Genomic DNA, 23,428 nt, shown 5'->3' with positions numbered 1-23,428 from the left:
AGACGAGTGTTCTCCAAATGAAGCGGGCTGTACAGTCTATTTCCCCCTGCTTACTGCGGTCCCGGTCAAACAAAGCTGCCGGGTTTAACCGTGCTTTAGTGCCGGTTTCAGGGCAGTCCTGTTGACCAGAGTGCTTGAGTGGATTCTCTTGGTTTCTGCCTTGGCATTACCCAAAAATCTAAGTTTCTTATCTTTTTTTCTTTTCGTTTTTTGTTTAGTTTTTTTTTGCATTATGAATATTGAGCTGAAGTTTTTTGTCTACGTTCACACTTCGGAGAAAGACCCGCTGTTACTGTATTGTACATCCCATTATGTCACAATCACGGTCGCATGCACTAAATAAAGCTGCATTGATTTGCAGTCAGTGGAAAATGACAAATACTGGATAGAGAAATTGAAGCATAAACAAATGTTTTTTTGTTTTTTTTGTTGGTTTCTTTTGTTTTTTCTTCCACTGTCAGAACTGTGACAAATTGTGGGTCAAAAATGGCTGAGTATTTAAAAAAAGAAAAAGGAAAAAAAAAAAGATGATAAATGAAATCTATCACCAAATGTATGCCTCTGCAGTTAACTGTAATTGAAAAATAATAAGCTTTATCTCAGCAAGACCTTTTTTGTTCAATAGAAGCAGTGTTATAAAGTGGTTGGGCTCCGATACTGTCATTTATAGAAATGTCAGGCAAAATGCTGCTTTTTGTTGCAGATTTATAGCCCCAGTTTGTGTGGGCAGGATTTGACCTCACACACAAAGGAAAGCCAAGGTCTTAGCAGTGTCTGCCTATGACCCACATACAATATTGTTGTATAACATAAAACTGTAATATAACAGAAAACTGTGTTCTGAGATTTTTGACAGGGGGGGTTTAAGCTTCAAACATTTCAAGACAAAATAAAAAAAAGGTTCTATGGCACCGTCAACCAATTTATTTGAAGTAGAATACGGTCTTTATTGGGGATGTAGAAACCCTTTTATTCCATTTCTCTCCTACTGTTCACAAACCAGTCACAAGGGAAGCCTGTGTCATTCCTCCCCCTGCAGTCATGCGTTCTAGTCATGTGTGCTGTGCTATTCCGTCTGAAGCATTGCTTAATCTTTTTAATTTCATTCTATTTATTTTAATTTAAGAAACCCAGCATCTGCCACAAACAACTTTCAGGACACACACAAAAATATTTTAATGATGTGATTTAAAGCACCCAGGTATAATATGCTTGATTACTCTTTTCCTTTAATTATACATCTGCCTATTTTTAGTGTGTTATGTGAAGCTCTTGGATTGCATTTTGAAATTAAAATGCAGTACTCTATAAACAGGAGATTGAAATGGCATTTTTGAAATGGCATATTTTGTATGAATTTGTGAATCTGAAGACTGCACAGCTTATATGTGACCTGCTCTATCATAATCAGTTGTAAGTCGCAATGGTCAATTTCACATTAATCGATGTTTATGTAAAAATGCTAATTTCTGGCTGTTTTAGGCTTTCACATTCATTCTGAAGAACAATATCTTGATTTTCCTAATTTCCATGTCCTAATGCCAAATTCATAGTAAAAATATTGTAAAAATATTTTAAACTTAAGATATCAAAGTGAAAATAACACAGAGTTGTTTGGAAGCTAGCCAGTCACAAACAACCACATCAGCTGCATTTTTGGCTACATGTTAATGTATTCATGGTCTGTGTGTCTTAATATCAAAAGTAAATCTTCAGAGTAAAAATATAGTTTTAAAGGGTTTACATAAGATGACAAGTTATAGCCCCAGAATTTTGTTAGCCCAGTGTCAGTAGTCTCCCCGGCTCACGTAACTCTCACAATGAAACTTTGAAGCCATTTTTCTCAAAAACATGGTTTGGTGGCACTGAAAATGCAGCAGGTACAACTCCCTTGATACCTGGAGTAGAGAGATAACTTTGGTATCGTTAGAAAGCTTACATTGTCTTCTTTCGAGTAGTTTCTAAAACTCAAAATATGCTTTGGGGTCAATGCGACTGATTTTGATAGAACAGGTCACATATACGGTGTGTTACATCATAACAGTAGACATACGCATGAGCAACGGGGTGGCTCGTGTGTGTATATCTGTACAGATATTTCTGCAGGGTTAAATAGTCAAGCTTGGTCACAGCTCATTCACCAACACTGTGAAGACTCAAGTAACATTATAATTTTAGTGGACTGTTACTGGCCATCCTTTAACAGTCGAGATTACATCCCTGCCTTTCTACAACAAGCACTGTGAAACTATACTAAGTGAGAGTTTAGTTTCACATTTTGTCACATTCATCGTCTATTTTATAAAGTACATAGTATTTGCATTATTAAGCCATGGCACTTCTGAACTGAAATGATCAGAAAGAATACATACTAATAATGTTTTATGAATGGACAAGAAACAGCATTAATACAAAACCACTTGGTTCTTTTATGTGCAAATGCCCATATTGTTTATGTAATGCAGTATTTATATAGGAATGTGTTTTGAATGTTAAAAACATTTTTTGTGCAGAAACTATGCTGATAAAGGCCATAGCGCTGACAGTAAATTACCATCGTAGCCACCAAACTCATACAGTAATGAGCAAAAGTAGCCAACTACAGCAGAAGTTTGTGCTTGCTTTTTATGCATGTTTTCACAAACTTTATTTGCACCTGCACCTCTTTCCTCTCTCTTCCTCTCTTCTTCTCTCTCTCTTTCTCTCCTTCTCTCTCTTTCTCTCCCAGCATCTGTAGCTTTTATTGCCAAGTGGACACAGGCTAGAGGATGCTGATACACGTGTGAACCTGTTTTTGGTAGATGAATGCTTTCTGATGGACTTTCACCATGATCTACCAAAGAGGTCACAGAAATCCATCAGAAGATGGGCTAACTGATTCTGGTTGTGCTATGTTTGTTTCTCTGTTCAGTCATCCACGTTCAAATTCTAAAAAAAAGAACTGAAAACACCCCAGCCGTCCATCTGTGTGTGGAATTGGATTTGATGAAACGTAAAAGCACTGCAGAATTCAGAGATTAGTCTGCTTACCAAGGCTGTGCAGCACACAGCAGCGAGATCTGTTTGGCTGCATAGTCGTAGGATGAACTTAACAATGCAAATTCGCTGTAATAAAATGATTTTCAGCTAAGAACCCTGGATTTCTTTTCTGAAGCTCCAAGCTTTAGGATTTGTCTCCATTATTGTGTGAGGTTTAAAGGATTAGGCCATGTTCTGTTTAATACACAGACTTTATTAAATTACATTGTTTAATTTGCGAAGTGTCCCAGTCTTAAACAGTTTTTGTCGTGATCTTGTTATCATTGCAGTCAATGTTTTTCCCTCCAGATCAACGAGATGAAGCATATGAAATAGTATATACATATATTAATAATGTTTTTGAACCTATTCAAAATAACAATAATGGGAAAATCACGTTTTATTTTCATAAGGCTATGAAATGAAAATACTAGTTTTGTGCCCTTTCAATCCTGTTTGACAAACTAGCATTAGCAATGTTCCAGCAAATGAAATCCGCAAATAAATTTGACTCCTAATGGTAAAACAAGCTCAGTCACAATGCTTTATAAGTATTAAACATCAAACATCAAAGTCATCTACACTTGAATGATTGTACTATTGTCTCTTACGCTTTCATAGACTGTCAGAAAATAAGTTGTGCACAGAATGTACACAGAATGCAACAATCTTACTGTATATTCAGACATTCAGCCTTACCATTGATCGATTGATACATAAACTGAGGTGAAAAGTTAAACCGAATATTATTTAAGTGGAAGACAGAATAATGTATGTATGTCCAAAAGACTAAGCTATAGGGGCTGCTGGGTAGCTCGACCACCACGGTCTCAGGATTGAACCCGACCTGGGCCAGTGCTGACTGTAACAAGCAGCCCCACAGGATGTCAGCTTATATTAAATATACATCCTAGTGTGGATTCTACTATAATTTCTCTGAAAGTCGTTGGAGGAAGAACTTTTTTATTTAAATTAATAAACAACTGGGCCATAACATCCTATTAGTGAGATTCTGTTCTGATTCTGTATTGTAAGTCTAACTAGGCATAGCATGATCATAATAAAATGCTGTTTGCTGCTCAATTTCAGAACACTGTACTTTGTATTCCAACCTATCGCTACTTCTGCCTCCTTAACTGCATCGCTTTTCAGAACAATCTAGACCTGTTCTCACTTCCATAGGAACTTACTGCACTAAAAAAAGCCTTAATTATTTTCTTAACTATGGCACCCTGCTTTATTAGAAACTATTATGAGCCATTTCTGGCAAAATCCTGTGTTTCTTTTTTTTTTTTTCTCCCCACATTAAAGCCTCCATGAAAAGATTCTACTTTCTGTGACACTGCTGGGTAAAGTATATGAACCGTTAGAGAAACTCAGAGGCCCTGCGGTGGAGTGTGGCAGTTCATTACAGCTGAATAACTAATAAGTTAATGAAGACACGTACAGTACCGTACAGTATACAGTGTGCCTGAGGTTTTTCTATTTACACGTGAATATTTTTAACATACTATCGCTGTATGTAATTATGCCCTGTCTCCCCCCAAATTCCTGACTACTGGTGCTGTCAAAACAAAGCCCATTTAGTATATCCCTTTAAAGTTTTAAATATAAAATGCTGTCCTGTCACAGACTGTTGTAGGAAATGCAGAGATATCGTTTGTTTTGCATTTCAGACAGAATTTTAGTTTTTCTTTTTTCTTTACGCCCTGTATTTCTGCTCAAACTGATGAATAACTTCATAACGGCCATAAGCACATGCGTGTGATTAATTACCGCTGTGTATCTATCCCCAGGGTAGCACTTTACACATTTGGGTTTAACCTTTTACTTTAAGGCATTGCTGGTGCATAATTATTCTGTGCTTAATTAGCAAGCTATTAAGAGTACTGATTAGATAATACAAGACATGGGTTCTTATACAGACAGAAGGGGGGAGGTGGGATGTGGGGGGGTGGGTGACGAACAACAGTTGGAATGTAACGGAAGTCAGGCAGATCTGTTGTTTGCTACATTAACAAGTCAATTAGCAAAACCATTTATTTTTGATGCACGATTTCTCATTACGGCAAAGCATGGCTCCTTATTGTTATTTGGATGGAAAAATTTGGTGCTGTGGTCACCATCCAACACCGAGGCAGAACTGATGAGAGGGGTCAGGTTAGGTTAGGATCGACAAGGATTGGCCAGATTGTGTTTGGTCATGTCATATGACCACCTACCCCCCATACAGAAAAACCTAATATTTATTGTACAATGTAGCATTTCACAGTGATTGTTCTTAAATGTCATACTAGTTCTGGTTTCAGAATGAAAAGAAGATTCTACAAGGCCTTGATAGGACAGCATGATTGGCCGGCCAATAGGTGTTTGGTTGGGGGGGTTGCTCTTTTGTGAATTTTTTTTATTTTCTTGTTTAACCCCTCTCTAATGGAGGCCAGGCCCCTAACTGGAGCAATGCTGCTTTGCCTCCGGAACGAAAGAAAGACAAAGAGAGGAAAAAAGAGAGAAAGCCTTGTAGTGTTGGCATTCCAGTGACACTCGGGGGGAGCCCTGTGACTCCCTGGCAACCCACCAGTTAACCTGTGTCCAAATGTGTGTTCATGTGCAAGCTTGCATGTGCTTTGAAGTGTGTGTGTGTGTTTGTGTGTGTGTGTGTGTGTGTGTGTGTGTGACATTATAAAGAACACTGGTGATCCGGACCTGACACTCAAACCCATTTCTTCCTTGGTGACCCAAGTCTAAACCTTTGGAAACATGCAATCATTCAGAGTTTCTGTATAAATGAGGAGTTCCTGTTAGACTTGGGACAGGTTTTCTCATTTCCACCCCCTCCCCCCACCACCAAATATCTTTGCGAGCTTATCCAATTCTCCTGGCTGTCAGGTTTTTTAAAAAAATTATCCAATTTCCTGCATATGCCATGTTTTTGCTCCTTTTTAAACGGTTTCATCGATGAAATGCGCGCTTAATGCATTTAAACTATCTCTGCTACTTCAAAATGTGTAAAGATTTGTGTTTGCTTTTGGCTTTCAAAAACCGTATTTCATTCTTTCTTTATTTTTTGCTTGATGCCATAATTACTACTTTTAAAAAGTGTAGAATCTTAAATATAGCGACGTGGTTTTTTTTTGAGTGGTTTCCCATCAGCGGTGCTGTGGCAGGTGGGTATTTGGGGGCGACGCGTAATGAAGCCGCTCTGCGTGCCGACAGGCCCTCTCGTGAGTGACGTGAGCCGGGGCCCGAGTCGCAGGGAGTGTGGAGACGGCGCGGGATGAGTAGCGCGGGATGAGTAGCGCGGGATGAGTAGCGCGGGATGAGTAGCGCGTCAGCGGCGGGTTTTAACGGCGGCGGGGGTTTCGGCTGTGGATGAGCTGTTGGTTTCTCCTCCTCGGTTGCTCTCCTCGGTTCTCTCTTAAATCACGGCTCGGTCTCGTTTTCGTCTTCTTTCGCGTCCAAGTGAGGCGAAACGGGTAAGGTAGGGTCTCTGGCCAGGAGGAATGCGGCTGTCTTCTGGGCTAAAGCACAAAATGGATGGGGGATGGTTTTCTGAGTGGGAGGTACAGATATAGGAACACTCATACACAGCGCCCACTCTGCCCGGCCACGGTCTGGCTCCCATCCAATAATGATCGAATAATAACCCAAAGGAGGAACGAGTGCTTGTCAACAGACGTGTACTCAAAGACGAATTCATACACTTATCCTCTCTTTACTCCCCCGCCCCGGCCCCTGCGTCAGACTGGGACCGTTACCGGCGATCCACTCCCCTTCATAGACACGTTTCCCCCCACGCCCAGCAGGATTATGGGAGCCGGAGGTAGCACGTCAGCGACTCCAGTGCCCGTTGATCTTATCGAGCTCCCCCATTTAGGACAGGTTTCTCAGCTCCAGTTTATTAGGGTGAAAGATACGTTTGCTTTGAAGTGAGAGAACAGGTGTCCTTTCTCTGTTAATCCCAGTTTGTCACTTCTTTATCTCGGTAATTAAGATAAGCTTTATGTTAATTAAATTTGTCAAATCAATACCTGGAGGAACTGGAGGCACCTGGAAATGGAGCTTAATTTGAAAACTATTGTCCTCCACCGCGCTTGGTTCCAGCTATTATGAAGATTCATGAAAGCGCAAAGCATTGCAGAGCCTGGTGCGAGAGAGAGAGAGAGAGAGAGAGAGAGAGATGAGGGAAGCTTCTCATTCATCCATTATTCCCTTTTCCCCACTGCCTCATTCTCCCAATCAGCAATGGGTGGCTTTGCATTATTACCTGCAAGAGAAATAAAGGCATTAGGAGACAGGGTCGCATCTTTATTATTATGCATGCTTTATTTGAAATATCTTTATTGGATTGCGCTGTTATTATACAGTATGTGCATTACTGGAAAGGTATTTTATATGGTTTAGCTTGAACAATCCTTATTACTCTACAAAAAAAAAAAATATATATTCTACATGGTACAGTGGTGTACATTTGGATGCCCATGGTCAAAAAGCCTTTTACCATTAATATCTAAATGAACCGAAGCAAACCTGACTTCTAAATGGTACAATGTTAAACCCATTTCTTCACATTTTAAAGCAAGTTACTTCTTATTTAATTATTTTACAGTTTAAAAATGGTATAAAAAAAAAAAGAAAAAGGCCCTGTGCAAAAGTTTGGGAACCCTGTCAGTTAGTACTTTGTAACTCTTCCTCTGGGACATATAACAGCTTGTAAATGCTTCCTGTAGCCAGCTAAGAGTCTTTCCATTCTCACTTTTGGAATTTTTCCCCATTCTTCCTGGCAGAACACCTCTAGCTCAGAAATATTCTTTGGCCTCCTTACATGTATGGCATGTTGGAGATCTCTCTACAGACTTTCAATAATATTAAAGTCTGGGGACCATGGTGACCATTCCAAAACCTTCATCTGTCTTTCTTGGAGGCACTTCATGGTTGATTTTGAGACATGCTTTGGATCATTGATTTGCTGGAATACCCAACCTCTCTTCAATTTCAATGTCTGGACTGTCCTTAAAACATTAGCCTCTAGAATGTCTTGATAATTTGGTTGAATCCGTTCTTTCTTCCACTCGCACAATATTTCCTGTGTCCCCAGCTGCCACACAACCCCAAAGCATAATGGATCCACCTCCATGCTTCACAGTTGGCAAGGTGTTCTTCTCTGCAAAGGATTCACCCTTTTCTCAAAACATGCCTTCTTTGTTCGTGGACAAAAAGTTTCATTTTGGTTTCATCAGTCCAAAGCACATTTTTCCAAAAGGCTTCAGGCTCCTCAGTGTTTTCTTTTGCATGCATCTGAAGATTAATTTTGCATTGCAGTCGTTCTTTCTGGCAACTAGGTCTTTGTTGTTTAAAGTATGTTGTATTGTTGTCCTGAGAACAGCTAGACCTGTCTACTACTCTTTTTTGCAGTGATGTGTGGGTTCTTCAGAGCATTTCTCAACAGGTCTCAGTTCTGAAATCTTTCTTGGTCTTCCAGACCTTGCCTTGACTACAAGTGTTCCATTTATCTTCATTTTTCTAATGTTTCTGACAGTGGAAAGGTAGGTAGGTTGTTTGTTTTTGTAGCCTTCTCCTTTTTGGTGGAAATAAACCATCTTCATTCTGACATCCTTGGACAAGTGTTTAGAGGACCCCAAGGTTGATAACGCCAGAAAGAAAAGCCATTGCAGTTGGATACTTTTGAAGGCATGGAGTTACTTCAGAATAACAAGTTCAGCCCTGGAATTATACTCACCCGACGAGTAAATCAGGTGGGTCTGGGCCTTGATAATCATCTTTTTAAAAAGTAACAAAGAATAACCCAAATGGGTTCCCAAACCTTTGCACAGGGCCCTTTTCCTTTTTTATATAATTTATAAACAGTAAAAAATGAAAAAAAAAGCAATCTTGTTTTACGATTTGCAGAAAGGTCTCATGTTTAGCTCATGTACCATTTAGAGAGAACAAAAAACTGGACTATCAGCATTGGTCAGTAGCTTCGCCCCACAAATACGTACACGTGTTACATTTTGATAGGAAAGCACAGCTGGTTGGTTGAGTTTTGATAGGAAAACACAGTAAATGTGTGTTTGAACACAAAGAAAGAACACTTCCCACTCACAGGTTTGATGGGGATGAACCATTGCCCTCACTGCATTGCCAGAGTAGCACTTAAAACTGGGACTATAGCATGTGTATACCAGTAATATTAACTGGCTGAACCTGCACAATGCAGCACAGCGAGATTGTTGCAGCTTATAGTAAAGGAATTGTGAGGGGTTTGTTATGATGTTTTTATTTTGGATGGGGTGGGACTGAGGTCCTGGCACCTGTGAATCTATGGGACCCCCCGAAAGCTGTCTTGGCCATCTGTCTCTGGAAGGTGGTTGAAATCCACCCTGATTTTAAAAGTACAAACAAGTGAAGCCTCTTGGTCTTCAATATTTTCCTTCAGAAGTGGAAATGTATATATATATGCCATGAGAAGGACAAGAGGGGATAATCTAGTGGAGAGATTGTGATAATGCCTCTTCAGACAGGAGTGTGCTGACAGAAGAGATGTACCGCTCCACCAAGAACGAAGAGAGCCAAAATTGCATTACCGCCAAAACAGGCAGCGAAAATACTGACATTTTAAAACAAGGAACAAGAAAACCTGGATGTGTTTACCATGTGATTTCCATTCCACAGACTAAACTGTATTTCAGTGAGCCTTGTTTGTCAGCTGTGCTTGTATGTAGTGTAGCTGGGGTTTTGCCCCCTTTATTGCCCCTCCTACCATTTTATACCGAGAGAAATCTCCCATCACTAACCATGAAAGTGAAATTGTACCATCAGAACCCGGCATCCTGATTGTAATTCATTCACAGTTCCCCCGTCCACTTCTGTATGCTTGATTAAAGTCTCAAGGGTTCAAACCATAAATATTCCAATTCAGAGTCCCTTCATCTGATGGCGCGTAACACGAGCCCATTGTTTAATCAGCGATAGTAAGTGTTTGCAGACTTTTCACAAGTGCGTTTTGTTGTTTGACGACCAATAATTTCAGATTTAAATACTTGCAGTTGAATGACTGAAGCCCCCACTAACACACTACCATGGTACTTAACACACCCGGGTTGGAAAGACTTTTGTTTTTTCCACTTGGTCAGCATTGTTCACAGAGTGAGTTATTAATTTTTGGAGTTGGCCAGCTTCACAGACCTGTCTGTGCATTTTGGTCACATTTTATACCAGCTCCTGCCCCCAACCACCCTCCAAACCGCCCCCCCAACAATTTTCAAAGTGCTGCAGGTTTGCTCAGCTGAACAGCCGGAAGACCTGTATAACCTCTGCCCCTCAAACCACTTTTTTGTGCTTTTAGAGACATTTTTAAAAGCCAAACACTGCACCACATGCAGCAATCTGTCTGTACTTCATCACAACAGGTCAGTTTCCTTCTCACCATTATTACCAGGACAACTTTTTGCCAAATATTTCTTCAGTTCTGTATTACACCGGGCTGCATCCATCAACAGGATGTTCTGTGATGGAGAGCTGGATGACCACATAATTAAAAGAGATTGTAATAGTCTTCCAGTTCCCTGAAGAATTGTACCATTAATCCCACTGTAAGGGGTTGTTCTCTTCTGTTTTTGAGCTTACTCTCTCTAACTGGGGTTGGCAATGCACCCTGTCCTCCACATTTTTAAAAATTTCCTTCGCTAGTTTTTCTTTTCATTGTAATTTATTTCTTTATTTTTCTGGGGAGAGGTGTTACATGTAGTATGAGGTTGTTTACAACGTAGGTATTTTGTCGCTTCACAGATCTGTCATTTAATATCATCGAGCTCCTATAATCCCACATTTATCCAATGTAAGCTCCCTAATCTTTGACCCTAATCTTACAGAGCCATAATGAATTGTATTTGGAGGATTTCTCTCTTTCCTTCTTCTTTTCTTTTTTTGCTGCAGTATAAATACATTTTCCTGCACTCCATTTCTCTGAAGACAGGAGTGTTTTTCGTGTTGCTTGTTTGTTTGCCTGCTTACTTGCTTGCTTGCTTCTGTACTGTTGCGTCTGTAACTAATCTGTAGCATAGTGGGCCTGCAGGAAGTTGACAGAAGTGGAGCAGGCTAATTTAATATGTGGAAACAATGCAAGCATTTGTAATGATTATCCCTCTTGTAGTGTCTTAATAGGCTTCTATTACATTTCACTTCCAAGAAAAATGTTTTCATTTGATCATATTTATGAGGTGAAATATAAACAGCCCAGGTCTAGACAGTAAACACCAAATATGCTAAGAGAAGGATGAAATATCAATACTAAATGGATGCAGAGAAACTCAAGCCTGAGCTCACAGTGGGTCAAGGAGAATGGGTCTGAAAAGAGATTTTGGCCAGTATTCAATAAATGTTTGTCCTTAACTTTGACTTTCAAGTGAATATAAGTGTTTCACAAACTCATTTTGGTGAGTTAGATTTAGTGTTTGCTGAACTCGCCAAACTGTGTATGTGAAGAAATTTCTTTTTTCATTGTTAGTCAAAGTGAAGGTTCTCAGGTTGGCATATACAAATGAAGATTCAGTGACTTCCATTTTAGCTTCTTCTTGTACCTCTGGTGTATTCTAGACCTTTTCTTGCCTTTTCCTGGCTTTCAGCAAACCTTGCTTTTTGTACATTTGATAATATACTCAATTTCTTTCCATTAATCATTTAAATTTTAATAGCAAAATGGCCACAGTGGTGTTTTTAATACATTACCCTTCCTGTATTTGTTTGCAAAACCATATAGGGTATATTATAATACACTCACTAATAATACACAACTCTTTGTTTTCTAAGGAATACCACATAATACTGCATAAACAGTGGTATTAAATCTGAAGTGCTGGTAAGCTTAATTTTGTGCCACATTAAATCCCTTGATATGAATTCAGATCTTTCAGTTGCAAAAAATGAAGTGCAAGCTTTTGTAATATTTCATTCAGTGTAAATCTTTTTTTTTTTGGCAATAATTTCAGGTATTAGCTGAGGGTCAATTTGGGAAGGCCTAATAGAGCGCGAGTTACTGCTGTGGCGTGTGCCATTGGTTGACAGGCTGAGCAATGAGACACGTTGGGTTCACGCACGGCGAGGTTCTGCTGGGATTTCAGCTGCATTAGCTCCTTTCAGCTGCATGCCAGATCCTCACAGGCTACCAGTCGCCATCAGTGGAAGATAAGCAGTCTCTAATCAGCACTAGCTCCCCTGTAGCTCATTGTGGCCATTCAAATGGAAAACTGTGAGTCGTAGCAAGGGAGCACCTTGTCCCTCGCATGGCTACAGTATGCACTGGCAACTCGAGACTCATCATCATTTGGGATTCCAAATTTGGGGTTGGGGAAGGAGATTTGGTTTCAGGAAGCCAATATTTATGAAGAAAAAATGCCAACACAGTAAAAACCAGCATTATATGCTGTATTTCTGCCCTTTTCTAGATATGCGATCACATTATTATGATCCTGTTCCTGGTTATCCAACATTGCTCATCAGCCCAAGATATCCTCATGACATCAGTGGCCTTCATTAAGGAGAGGGCATGTCATCTCTGCGCTCTTGGTCTCCTGCAGCAGTTCCCAAGGTGATGGTATTGATGGCGTTATCCCCACTGTTGGATTTATGGCCCAAATAATCAAAAAGCAGTTATTGTCCACAGCAGATGCAGCGATCCCACTTTCTTTGTCGAGAGAATGTTTGGTGGCGTAAGACTAAGATGGTATCAGTGGTGAAACAGGTTAGGTTGATAATGTTTTGTTCAATCATTCATTACGTTTAGGTTAATTTTACTGAATTGATTTAAATTTAATTCTGATGCAGTATTTAAGAATGACTGTTTTGGGGTCACTTCCAGTTCCCTGTTAGTGGCCCAATACTCTGAATACTGACAGAATTTCTGGAGATCACCATTTTATCAAACTTAAAACTTTTTTCTTATTGCACATCTATGAATACAAATGATTCAGATGTCTCTATTTGACTTCTGTTAGAGCGTCATTCCATCAGCATGAGAGAGGAACCACAAACAAGCAAGTATACAAAAATATAAGCTTTAATCATAAATTATGCAGTAATTAACCAGCTTGGGTGTAGACTACTGGGTAAAGACACAATACAGTGCTACGAATGTGTTAATCTGCACCCACACTGGCCCTTTCTGGATAAAATTGGACACCCCTGCTCTAGTGGCTCCATCCGGTAACTACAGGTTTCACACACTGACTCACACAGTCAAGTGACTGGCTCCTATGGTCCTCCCTTCTGTCGGAGCCAAATATAGTCACAGTTAAAGCCTTGACTGCCCTATTTATAATGAGTGCTTGATTAAATCTGTCAAGATAAATGACTTTATTAGATGCCTAGTTGTTCCCAGGGGTCAGAAGTTTTTTTTTTTTTTTTGCTGAACGCATGTGAAGATGACCTGTCTTGATGAAGTGATAAAAAAGGCACTTAAAAAAAAAAGCTGTGGACAGTGATTTTTGATTCACAAATGACGCACGTTTACAAGATCTCACCGAGGCTAAAAACGTCGACGGGTGTCGAGCAGCCTTGCTATGGAAAAAGAAAGAAAAAAAACAAGAGAGAATGAAAACAATTAAGGAGTGGGCAGGCTGTTTGTTTCGGTGTAATTAGCCCTCCATTAGGGGCAAAGAGAGGCCTGTTTGAACTTGCCCTCCGCCAGCCTCAGCTGCCGTCTCCCCACCGCACCTGCCCACAGGTTCCCCCGGGCATCGGCGTTCCCGTCTCTGCACGGATCGCAGCTTCCGGGAGGAAACCTGCGCCCCATCCGCGGGGCGCGGCGGGGGCGGGCGCGTGCAAAACACAAACCCCCCTCTCGCCCCCTCGGAGAATCCGATCCCCCCATGTCCTAATTACAGAGGCTTAAACGCTGGATTAAATCTGCTCCTCCATGTTTCCACCTGTTTTTAATAAGCTCCTGACTGTGCTCATGTCCAGGTAAAATATGCATATGCGTGGCTGGCGGGCAGCCTTCTCTCCCTGTTTACTGTGGGGATGAAAGACAAGGCACTCACCAGGGCCCTGTACAGGGGCTTTTTCACTTCGCTGTTTTCGCTCTGTTTTTATGTCCTGCGTTATTCTGCTTTTCCTTCTCCCACTTCTTTTCGGTATCCTCCTCCTCCTCCTCGTCTTCTCCTCCTCTGGAACGGCGCGCAGCGATTCTGGTCACACGACTGGCGTTTAAATGGCCTCTTTGTCCCCTTCCAGCCTGCAGGCGTTCCTGTGGAATCGGCCAGCCATTAGGGCTGATTAGCCTTGCGTGTTGCCGCGAGAGATTGAAATTATACAGTGTCACAGAAAAGGCTTCCTGTCTCTCTTTATCTGGCCCCTATCTTTTTATGAGGCAAGCTGTCTGAGACGGGAGCATTCAGACAAGTTACCTCGAGCTGATCTTCCGCACGTATGCATAAAAATGTAATAATGTCTGGCCACTTTTAATCATGTTTGCTCACTTCACTGAATTTTAAAGTGTTGATTTAATTTATCTTTTTGTAATAATATTGGATAAAAAAAGGCACCTTACAAAATTTGGCCTAGATTTGGGATTTAAAGTGAAATAAATTAGACTGTGGTAAGATGGGTTTTGTCAGTCGAGATCGCTTCCTGCTTGAGCCAAGCGTAGCAAATTTTACATTTGAATCTCAAACCATTTTTAGAGAAAGGATTTAGTTGTTTTTTCTGCCTGTCCATGTATCTTTAGAAATATGCCAATATGAGCAAGACTAGCAGAAAGTGCATTGGGTTAATGTACTGAAAAACATCTTGTAGAATATCGAGTCTTATTTTAGATCAAGGCAAAAGAAATTGCCTTACAGTAGGGTCAGACACTTTCACTGCTGAATACCGTGTTTGTATTTGTTTACCTAACAGCGTTAACAGAATATCATCCACTCTCAAACTTAAATGAACAGTTCTATTAATCAAAAAGAGCCTCACATGTGACACGGATCCCCTCCCATGCAAACAGGCATCGATGTGATCCGACGTCCGATAACAGCCGTGCCACCTGCGAGAAATCGAAGGCCCGCCGTCGGGTTAATTTGCCCTCACAGCCAGATCAAAGTAATTATATCCTCCGTCTCTCAGCTTAAAGAGCTCATTCATTCAGGGAATGGCCCGTCGGCACGCTGGATCACATCAGACTGTATTACACCAAATTAGCGGCCACAATAGCAGGCATAGTGCTCTTTCATACGAGCCATTTCCCTCTTGCACCCCTCCCTCCCCCGCGTCCGGTCCTGTCCCATCCCATCCGAGGGCTGGGCGATCCAGATAGGGTGGGAAACTGGATCCATCCCACTCGAGAGGTCTGAGAGAAACCAAAACTGCCTCTGACTTTCTGTTTAAGCAGAGATGGGAAAATCCATCAATGCCTCTTGATAACCTTTTGTTATATAATAGCCATCAATTCCTTTTATGATTTTTTTTCTTTCTGCTTCTCCCTCCACCTCTATTTTTAACATGCGCTATACCTCTCAGGGATAGGACTTTGAAGACGATGGTCGGGTATTAACAGCCAGACGTGTCCTGCTGTTTTGGAAAGGAATAGGTAATGAAAAGGTAGCTTTTCGATTAAAGGCCATTTGTTTGCGGCTTAGTTAAACCAGCACAGCATTGTTTAGCCGCCTGCTGGTACGCTTCATAGAGCGTATCGGAAATCTCTCGCCCTCGCGCTGGGATGAAAGGTTCGCTGTGGTGCGATCGCTAAAAGCTGTCCTGCCGTGGGAGTGGCCTTATTACATCACCAGGTGTCAGACAAGCCCGTCTTGGAGGCCTGCACCAAGCTGGGCTTTGTGTCCATGTAGCCAACATCTTAGCAGTCAGATACTTTGTGTTGTTGAGAATTGCGCCATTTTAAAATGATTAAGACCCCATTGTAGACCCAGCGATTGTCCAGAATTGATTTATGTTGGTGTATACAGTAAGTTCTGTACTAAGACGAGACATAAAGAGCACATACAAACACATAAGGAAGAATCGTTCCAACCAAGTGAAGGTAGCAAACGTCCAGTTGTTGTCGATATGTGGCACAGAAAGACAGTGAATAGTTTGCGTATGGCTGCACACTCAACGATCAGATGCCCTCAAAGGAGTATATTTCTGGCTCTGAATTGTGAGAGAGTGGACTAAAACAAAGCTCCCTTGTGCCTCCGTAGAGCAAAAAATCTGGCAGGCTTTTGGGGAGTGATGAGGAAGCCTGTCACCCCCTGCTGTTGCGGAGGGTTTATTTAGATGGTGATCGGTGCCCCCCTTCAGGTGAACAGGTGCGAGAGCAGCCTGTTGGCGGTGCCTGAAGTCCGATCCAGCTGCCACCAAGTCTGGTTGGAGGAAGGGGCAGTGGCCAGTCACCGGCTGGGCCAGGCTGCATGGACACAGGTGTGAACAGAATCCTGGTCTTGTAACACCTGGCTCCAGCTTTGCCTATCTAGTCTCACTGGATCTTACTCACACCATCGACCTGTGAGGCAAAGGCAGGTCAGTGCCCTGGGTGGGAGAGGCTAGAGGAAGCCCACCTGTCCATCATCCTGCCTTCCACTCTGACCTGAAAAAAGTGCATTTCACTTTTTTTTGAAGCACCATACCTTATCACTGTTTGCTTGTCTTTGGGTGAAAGCTTTCCTAGAAGTGCAGGGCACACCCCTATCCTGTCTCTGTGTGGGATGGGATGGTTGCTCCATTAATCACTTAATGTTAATTTGTAACATGGTTCTGTGTACTGCACGGTGAAAGCTGACTACTGCTCTGTTCGGAGAACCCGTTTAAGTGTATCCCTGCTTCCTGCTTCCATTGAACTGAACAGAAATGTCCAGGAAATGCAGCTAATGGCTATTTCAAATGGATATTACCAATCACTGTCTGAAAACATAAGCATATTGCATTTTTGATGCAACGTGCTATGTACCTCAGTTTAGCCTCCGTAATTGTCTGTACCGTTCCCGTGTTTCCAAGCTGGCTAAATTGCCCTCAGAAATGAGTTGGTTTTAAAAAGGCATGCCAAATGGTGCCTTTTCTGTGCAGAACAACAATGAGCCCTGCTGGATAATTGCTCTCCTGTTCTACTTCCAGAAAGTGGCTCCATGGCCGCTGTTTAACAATGCGCACTCTTGCCTTATCTCTTCCCGTAATTTTAGCTTTGGTCAGATGGCGTAGGCTGGGACAGAGGCTTGGCTGTGTCAGGGTTACGGGTGCAGAAAGCAAATGCTGAATGCAAACTGGGAGGCTTTTGTTTTTGCCGGAGTGCCTGTTGAAGTATTTTTTTTTTTATCTTGGCGTCATAAATCCAGTCCCACTGACATTTCACAAATGGCCAACTCGGGGAGAGGGAGAGAGAGGGAGAGAAAAAGAGAGGGCAAGTGAGTGCTACTGTTAATGCCATTATCTACCGTGTGTATTTACTGCTGTAGCAATGCAATTTCACTTGTTATGCAAATAGAGGAAATTGAAATTATGTGAGAGAGAAAGTGCGTTTTGCTAGAGAACAGAAATGTCACGGGCGAGAGCAGACTGTGGGCTAGACTACTCTAGATCCTGGGTACCTCTCCTCCCTCCTGCTTCCTCTCCACTGAGGAGACATGGGGCTGAAAAATGAGATGCTAATAAAAGATTTGGCTGGAGCTCTTAATGCAGCCGTCTGTGCATTAGAGGCACACAGGGGGCTCTCCGCTCTCCGGATTGTGTTTGCAAGCGCCAAGGAAATCAAATAAACCACCGGCAGCACACATCCACCGCACCCCCCACCCCCCCCACCCCGCCCCTGCCAGAAAGGTCTGAGTGCCAATGTTAGCACCTCTCTTTCTGAAGCTTGCTTGTTGGTTTAGTGAGAACGCAAGAATGTTTGATGACAAGAACAAGCCATTCAGCTCATCTGGGCTGATCATCTATCCAGAGAATAAGCCTGCACTGATCATGCCCAAGGATCTTTGCCTAGACTGCATGGCTTAGCAAGCTGCTGCAACCAATGGCAGTTATAAAGACGAGTTGTTTTCATTCTTTAAACCGAAAGTAGTTTTTCCTTTAGCATTGAAACCTTTAGATATTACATTAGATGACAGTCTTATACAGTGTAAATCTGATACTCGTAACCATTTGTGTGTTATGATAATTCGCTTTTGAATTATAAATGAATTGTTTGGTGACTGTTATTTTTTCTGTAACAGAGTGAATTGGCTCCAAAACAATTCCAGCTCTCGAAGATTTTATTACAGTGATTTGCACTATTTAAAAAATAAGATCCAACGCATTGTGTTTGGAATGAAAAGAGTGAGTGTTAACAGAATGTTCTACACATCTTATGCGCTAATTACAAGAATAATGAACATATGTAACATGATATCGTGGTGAAGCTTGCAAAGGAAATGTGCATCAAAGCATGTTATTTATCAGCTACACTGTCTTGATAAAATGGTGGTGTTGTAAGATGATAGGCTAGCCTCCAGTTTCATGTTCTTAATCATTGTTAAATGGTGTGCAGCTCAAGGTCAGAATACAGAGAATACCGTCTGTGCTAATAATCTGAACGAGTCTTTGCTCTACATGGATCTTCACGTGACCTATATACCGTGGCTTGTGTTCTCTTAAAGGATCTGAATATTACACAGGAAAGAGTGAGAATTAGAGATGAATTAGCCTCATTTGAAAACACATCCAGCTTCAAATGAGCATCATCTTGTTAGGAGCGAACAGGAGCGTAGCTGTCTGGCATTTGCTGACGGAACATGCTCAGCCGTCGGTGGCTGGTTGGGTGAAAGGTGGAAGCAATGAATTTTAACGGGCCGTGTCAGCATGTGTGAAATATGGGTATCTAAAGGACGGGCTGGTACCAGCATTCCCAAACATCTGCGCTGTCTTCATTTAAGCTCTCAAAGCCCTTGGTGTGTAGTCCGGTGTGCATGGCTGCAGTGATTGTGTGAGAGTCCATATCTACGTCAGTACAAGCTACATCGCGCTCCAGTTTTATTAGTTTCTTTGTCTTTCTCCAGACGACTATGCTCACCTCTGAAAATGTCATGCTACCATTTGAAGTTTTATTTTCTGTGCTTTTGTAACCTTTAACTTTTTTGTTTTATGCCATCTTCGGCTGACTCTTTCTCTCGCGTTCGCTCTCTCTCTCTTTCTTTCTCTCTCTCCCTCCCACAACACTCGGTACAAACATATTAAAGATATTGACGTAGTAAGAAAAATAAGAGACATTTATCATGAGGGTGTGAAGAACACAATGATATTATTACATTTATTTGAATACAAATCAATACATATAGTATAGTATAGGTTAAAAAAGACACATTTTGCTACGTTACCCCTGAATCAATATTTCAAATAAATATATTTGATGCAGTGCATTCTGTCTCCCTATTTCTGCGGCTACATATCTTGCTGCTTGTGGGGCTGTAGGCTCTTCTCCTCTTCTGTTATTGATACAGAATTTTTTTTGGAATGGTGAGTGGGGAAAATGATATTTGTATTTTTTAAATATGTTTTCCCATGAATGTAATATGTACAATAAAAAGAAAATGAAATTCTGTCTCTACTTCTTCGTAGGCCTTTTCAAGGGCTGTGGTTGCTGTCAGACACAATATTTTGTCATGATCTCCCTCTGTTTTGCATTTTTAATGTTGACTAGATAGTCTGCCTGTTAATATTTTTTGTTAAGGGCCTGGTAGCACTCCAGTTTTGAGTTTTAGTATCTGTATACCAAGAGTTTTTCATAATGATTGATTATTTAATTTACTCTAATAATTGGAGGTGTTCTTGTGGTGTTGTCCTGTGTCTGACTGATGGTGGTGTTGCTCTGTTCAGTGAGCTTCAAGACCAGCACTCTCCCTCTCTCTTTCCCTCCCTCTCTCTCTCTCTCATCTGCTGCTTGAAAAAGGGTTGAACCCAGCCCTGACTTGCTCTGTGCAGTGAAGTGAGCCTGCTCAGTGGGCTACTTATCACCGGGAACCAGAGGCCACAACAGCACACACCTCTCCGATTCAGGACAGGATGCTCTCCTAAAAAATCCTACATAGCCCCCCACCCCCTCCCAGGAATAAATAAGGGCTGAGCTGTGTTATGGGCCAGGTTCAGTTGTACAGCTGCTGGTGAAATATGGAAGATGAGGCAGATCTGTTTGGCTGCACAGTGGCAGAGAGATAGGAATAAGCCCAGAGCAAGAGCGGCTTGCTTGTATTGCCTGTGCCCAGCAGTCTCCCTGCATTATTTATGACCCTCGACCGAATGCAAAATGTAAAAAAAAAAAAAGATTTTTTTTTTTTTTTTTTTTCTCCCCTACGTTAAAATGCTTGCCACTGGGGAAAGCCTGTCTGCACTCCCCGGGATGTGCACAGCTGTTAATAAAGACACCTAATCGACAGAGCCACGGCAAGATAACAGGAAATGACATAACGAGCGCGACCGCTGCAGACAACCTGCACCAGTTCCCATGGACAACCAAATCTGCTCCTGTAGTCATTCCTCTTGGAGGGATTCCTTGATGCATCTTACTGATGACCCCCCACCCCCCCACCCCCCCCACACACACACACACACATGCACCCTCAACCCAGTTTCTTGTGAAGTGCTCTTTGCATGCCAGAGCAAAAGCCACCTGGAATTCCCCTGTAGACTTGTAGGGATGTAGTGCTGTTTCCATTGCCTGAACTTGGTACGTTTTGGTGGAGGGGTTTAGCGGGATCCGGAGAGACTTTCAACCCAGAGAACTAAGGTCATTGGAAGGGAAATGGTGTTTCCTTTTACCAAAGGTTTGATTAGACAATGTGGTATGCACAGGTCACACATTTCATAAGGAGGCCACTTCATAACCACAGCTGCAAGCTGGCTTCTTATGCAGAGCTGAATCCAGCGATGTGATAGGAGAGGATATGCCCTTATGACTCCTGTCCCCATGACTTCATCAGTACAGATCATTACATTACATTACATTACGTGGCATTTAGCAGAGCGACGTACAACAAAGTGCAAATCAAACACAAGAACAAGTGCAAAAGTGGACCTGAGAGGACAGTACAGTTCCGAGTCCTAGTGTAAACATACAGAAATTCAGAGCCCTTCATTATGGGATGTGGCTAAAGAATGGCCACCTTTCATTTCTCACCCAGCACTGCCGTTTGTTTTCCTCTCACAGTCGTCTGAGGCCCGCGGGGGTTTGGTGAAGTTTTGTCGGCACACTCGGATTAGTCCTTTTTAAATAGCAGGAAACGGTTTTTCCATTGAATTTGGAAAGCCACATTCTCGCACGGACATCTGCTACCCAACGTTCCGTAAAGCACAGGCTAGCAGCACACTTCTGAATTGTTAATGGCCACGTTTTGGTCATTTACTTTTCATGGGAAAAACCACAAAGAGACATGCTGGCTAAACTTGGAATCTGTATTCAGTCATGCAAGCCCATGTGCTGGAGGCTCAAGAAGACCCGCAAGTAGTTTTCCTCTAAATGAATTCCTACCTGAGCACTTTGAAGGTATGCGGCAAGGAGGGAGCAGTAGCCGGTTACTGTTTATTTATTTATTTATTTATTTATTTAGCTTTTCAATTTTTCCTGTCTTGGATGCTTTAGATGCACCATCAAAAACAAATAATCTGGAATGTGGTTTCTTCTGAATTCAGATAAAAGGGAGGCACAAACAGAAAAGCACAAGGCAGTTGGCTGAAATATACGGCTTGTCTGCTTTGGGATGGCTTCAAAGCCCGGTGACATAAATTTGTGATAACAGCGGCACACTTTTGCCAAATTGAACTGTTGTTTTTCTCCTCTCCCATTTTTAGGGAGGGGAATGTATTCTGGGCTTTCTGTAAACAATGCGATCCCCTTGATCATAGCCGTGGAAAATACAAACTCTGCCAGCTGGTATTCACTATTCCCCTGAAAGCTTGCCCTCCTCCTTTGAGTAATTATTCAGTTTTTTCTTTCTTTTTTTTAAATTTTAATTTGAGTCTACACATGTGCGTGTACCGTTGTGTTTTTAATTACGGGACATTCGGGGCACACAGATCGCTTGGGTGAGAGGGAGACCCTCTGAATCCCACGCATTGTGCGGCTAAAGAGCTACACCTGACTGTTTGTTTCTCTCCCTCCCTCTCTCCTGCAGAAGAAGAGTGTGTTAACTGTACAGAGGAGTGCAGAGTGCTAGGGCACTCTGACCGCTGCTGGATGCCTCAGTTCCCCGCGGGGAACCAGGCGGAGGGGGCTGACTACCGCACCAACGTTTTCGTGCCAGCGGGGATGGAGGTCGCCGTGGAAACGGAGACCTACGAGACGGTCAACCCCAACGGGAAAAAGACTTTCTGCACCTTCGGCAAGGAGAGGCGGGACCACACCATCTTGGTGGCGAACGTCAAGCCTTACCTGAAGGCCAAGCGGGCCCTCAGCCCCCTGCTCCAGGAGGTCCCCTCAGCCTCAAACAGCCCCACCAAAACCTGCCCGGCACCCTGCGCTTCTGGGAAAGCTCCCGCGGGCGGCGGGGTGGAGGGCAAGTCGGGCGGCTGCGGCGGTCACTACGGCCCGCCCGACGGACAGTACCTGTCGCCGAACAAGCAGGCGCGGGACGCCACGTCGCACGTGAACTCCGACCCCGTGGCCAAGGCGCTGACGGACGTGCGCTCGCGCGCCAGCCAGGACTCCGGGGAGATGGACTCCGTGCTGGAGCAGCTGGATCACCACGGCAACGCTGCCAACCTCTCCCAGGAGGGCATGGATGCCGACCAGGTGGTGCGGGATATCGACAAGCTCCTGCAGGACTGCAGAGGGAGCGAGGCCACGCCCCTCAGGAAGTGATGTGAGCGGGTGGGGATGGGGGGGGGGGGGGGGCTATGCTTTTGCAGGACTGCTGGGGGAGTGAAGCCACACCTCCTCAGGAAGTGACATAAGCGAGTGAGGCCCTAAGAGTTTGCAGGGCTGCCAGGGAGCCAGGCCACACCCTCTCAAATGGGCGGGGCCCTATTAGACCTAAACTATTAAAGGTGTGGAGTGTTTTTGGATTTGGGGGGTGACATCACTTTAACTCACTTCAGGAAGTTGCTGCTTCTTTCCTGGAATTAAGCATTTTAAGTGTCCACCAGCTCATAGCCAATTTCAGTTCAGTCCTTTAGCAGAAATACTACACTCACACGCAACAGGCGTGTATGTGTGTCCCTGTGTGCATGTGAGCGTGCAAGTGTGTGTGTGTGTGTGTGTGTGTGCAGCAGATGTGTTAGTGTAATATGACAATCGGTGTAAAGGCAGAGTGAGACGAGTGAAAGAGAGAGAGAGCACACAACTTTTCTGATATTGTGATCTTGTTTGAAAAACAAAAAAAATAGGAGATCTTAAACCTGGAAAATATTTTTTTTTTGGGTAAGGGCTGGTGGATAAAGGGTATAGGGTGGGGTGGGTTGGGCTTTTAAGAAAAAT

The 23,428-nt window shown here is 42.7% G+C and overlaps 1 protein-coding gene across 1 annotated transcript in view; it reads left to right on the top strand.

Annotated features, from left to right (window-relative positions):
• Positions 1-22,813, top strand: part of pcdh17 (protocadherin 17) — a 56,322-nt gene extending 33,509 nt beyond the window's left edge. The window contains exon 5 of the mRNA XM_061226510.1: positions 22,128-22,813. Coding sequence (XP_061082494.1) covers positions 22,128-22,813 — 686 coding nt within the window. The remainder of the gene's footprint in view (positions 1-22,127) is intronic.
• Positions 22,814-23,428: the final 615 nt, after the last annotated feature.

Source organism: Conger conger, chromosome 17, assembly GCF_963514075.1.
Source record: "Conger conger chromosome 17, fConCon1.1, whole genome shotgun sequence".
Lineage (NCBI taxonomy): Eukaryota > Metazoa > Chordata > Actinopteri > Anguilliformes > Congridae > Conger > Conger conger.
Note: the sequence above shows the minus strand (reverse complement) of the source record. Positions and strands in the feature narration are given on the sequence as shown.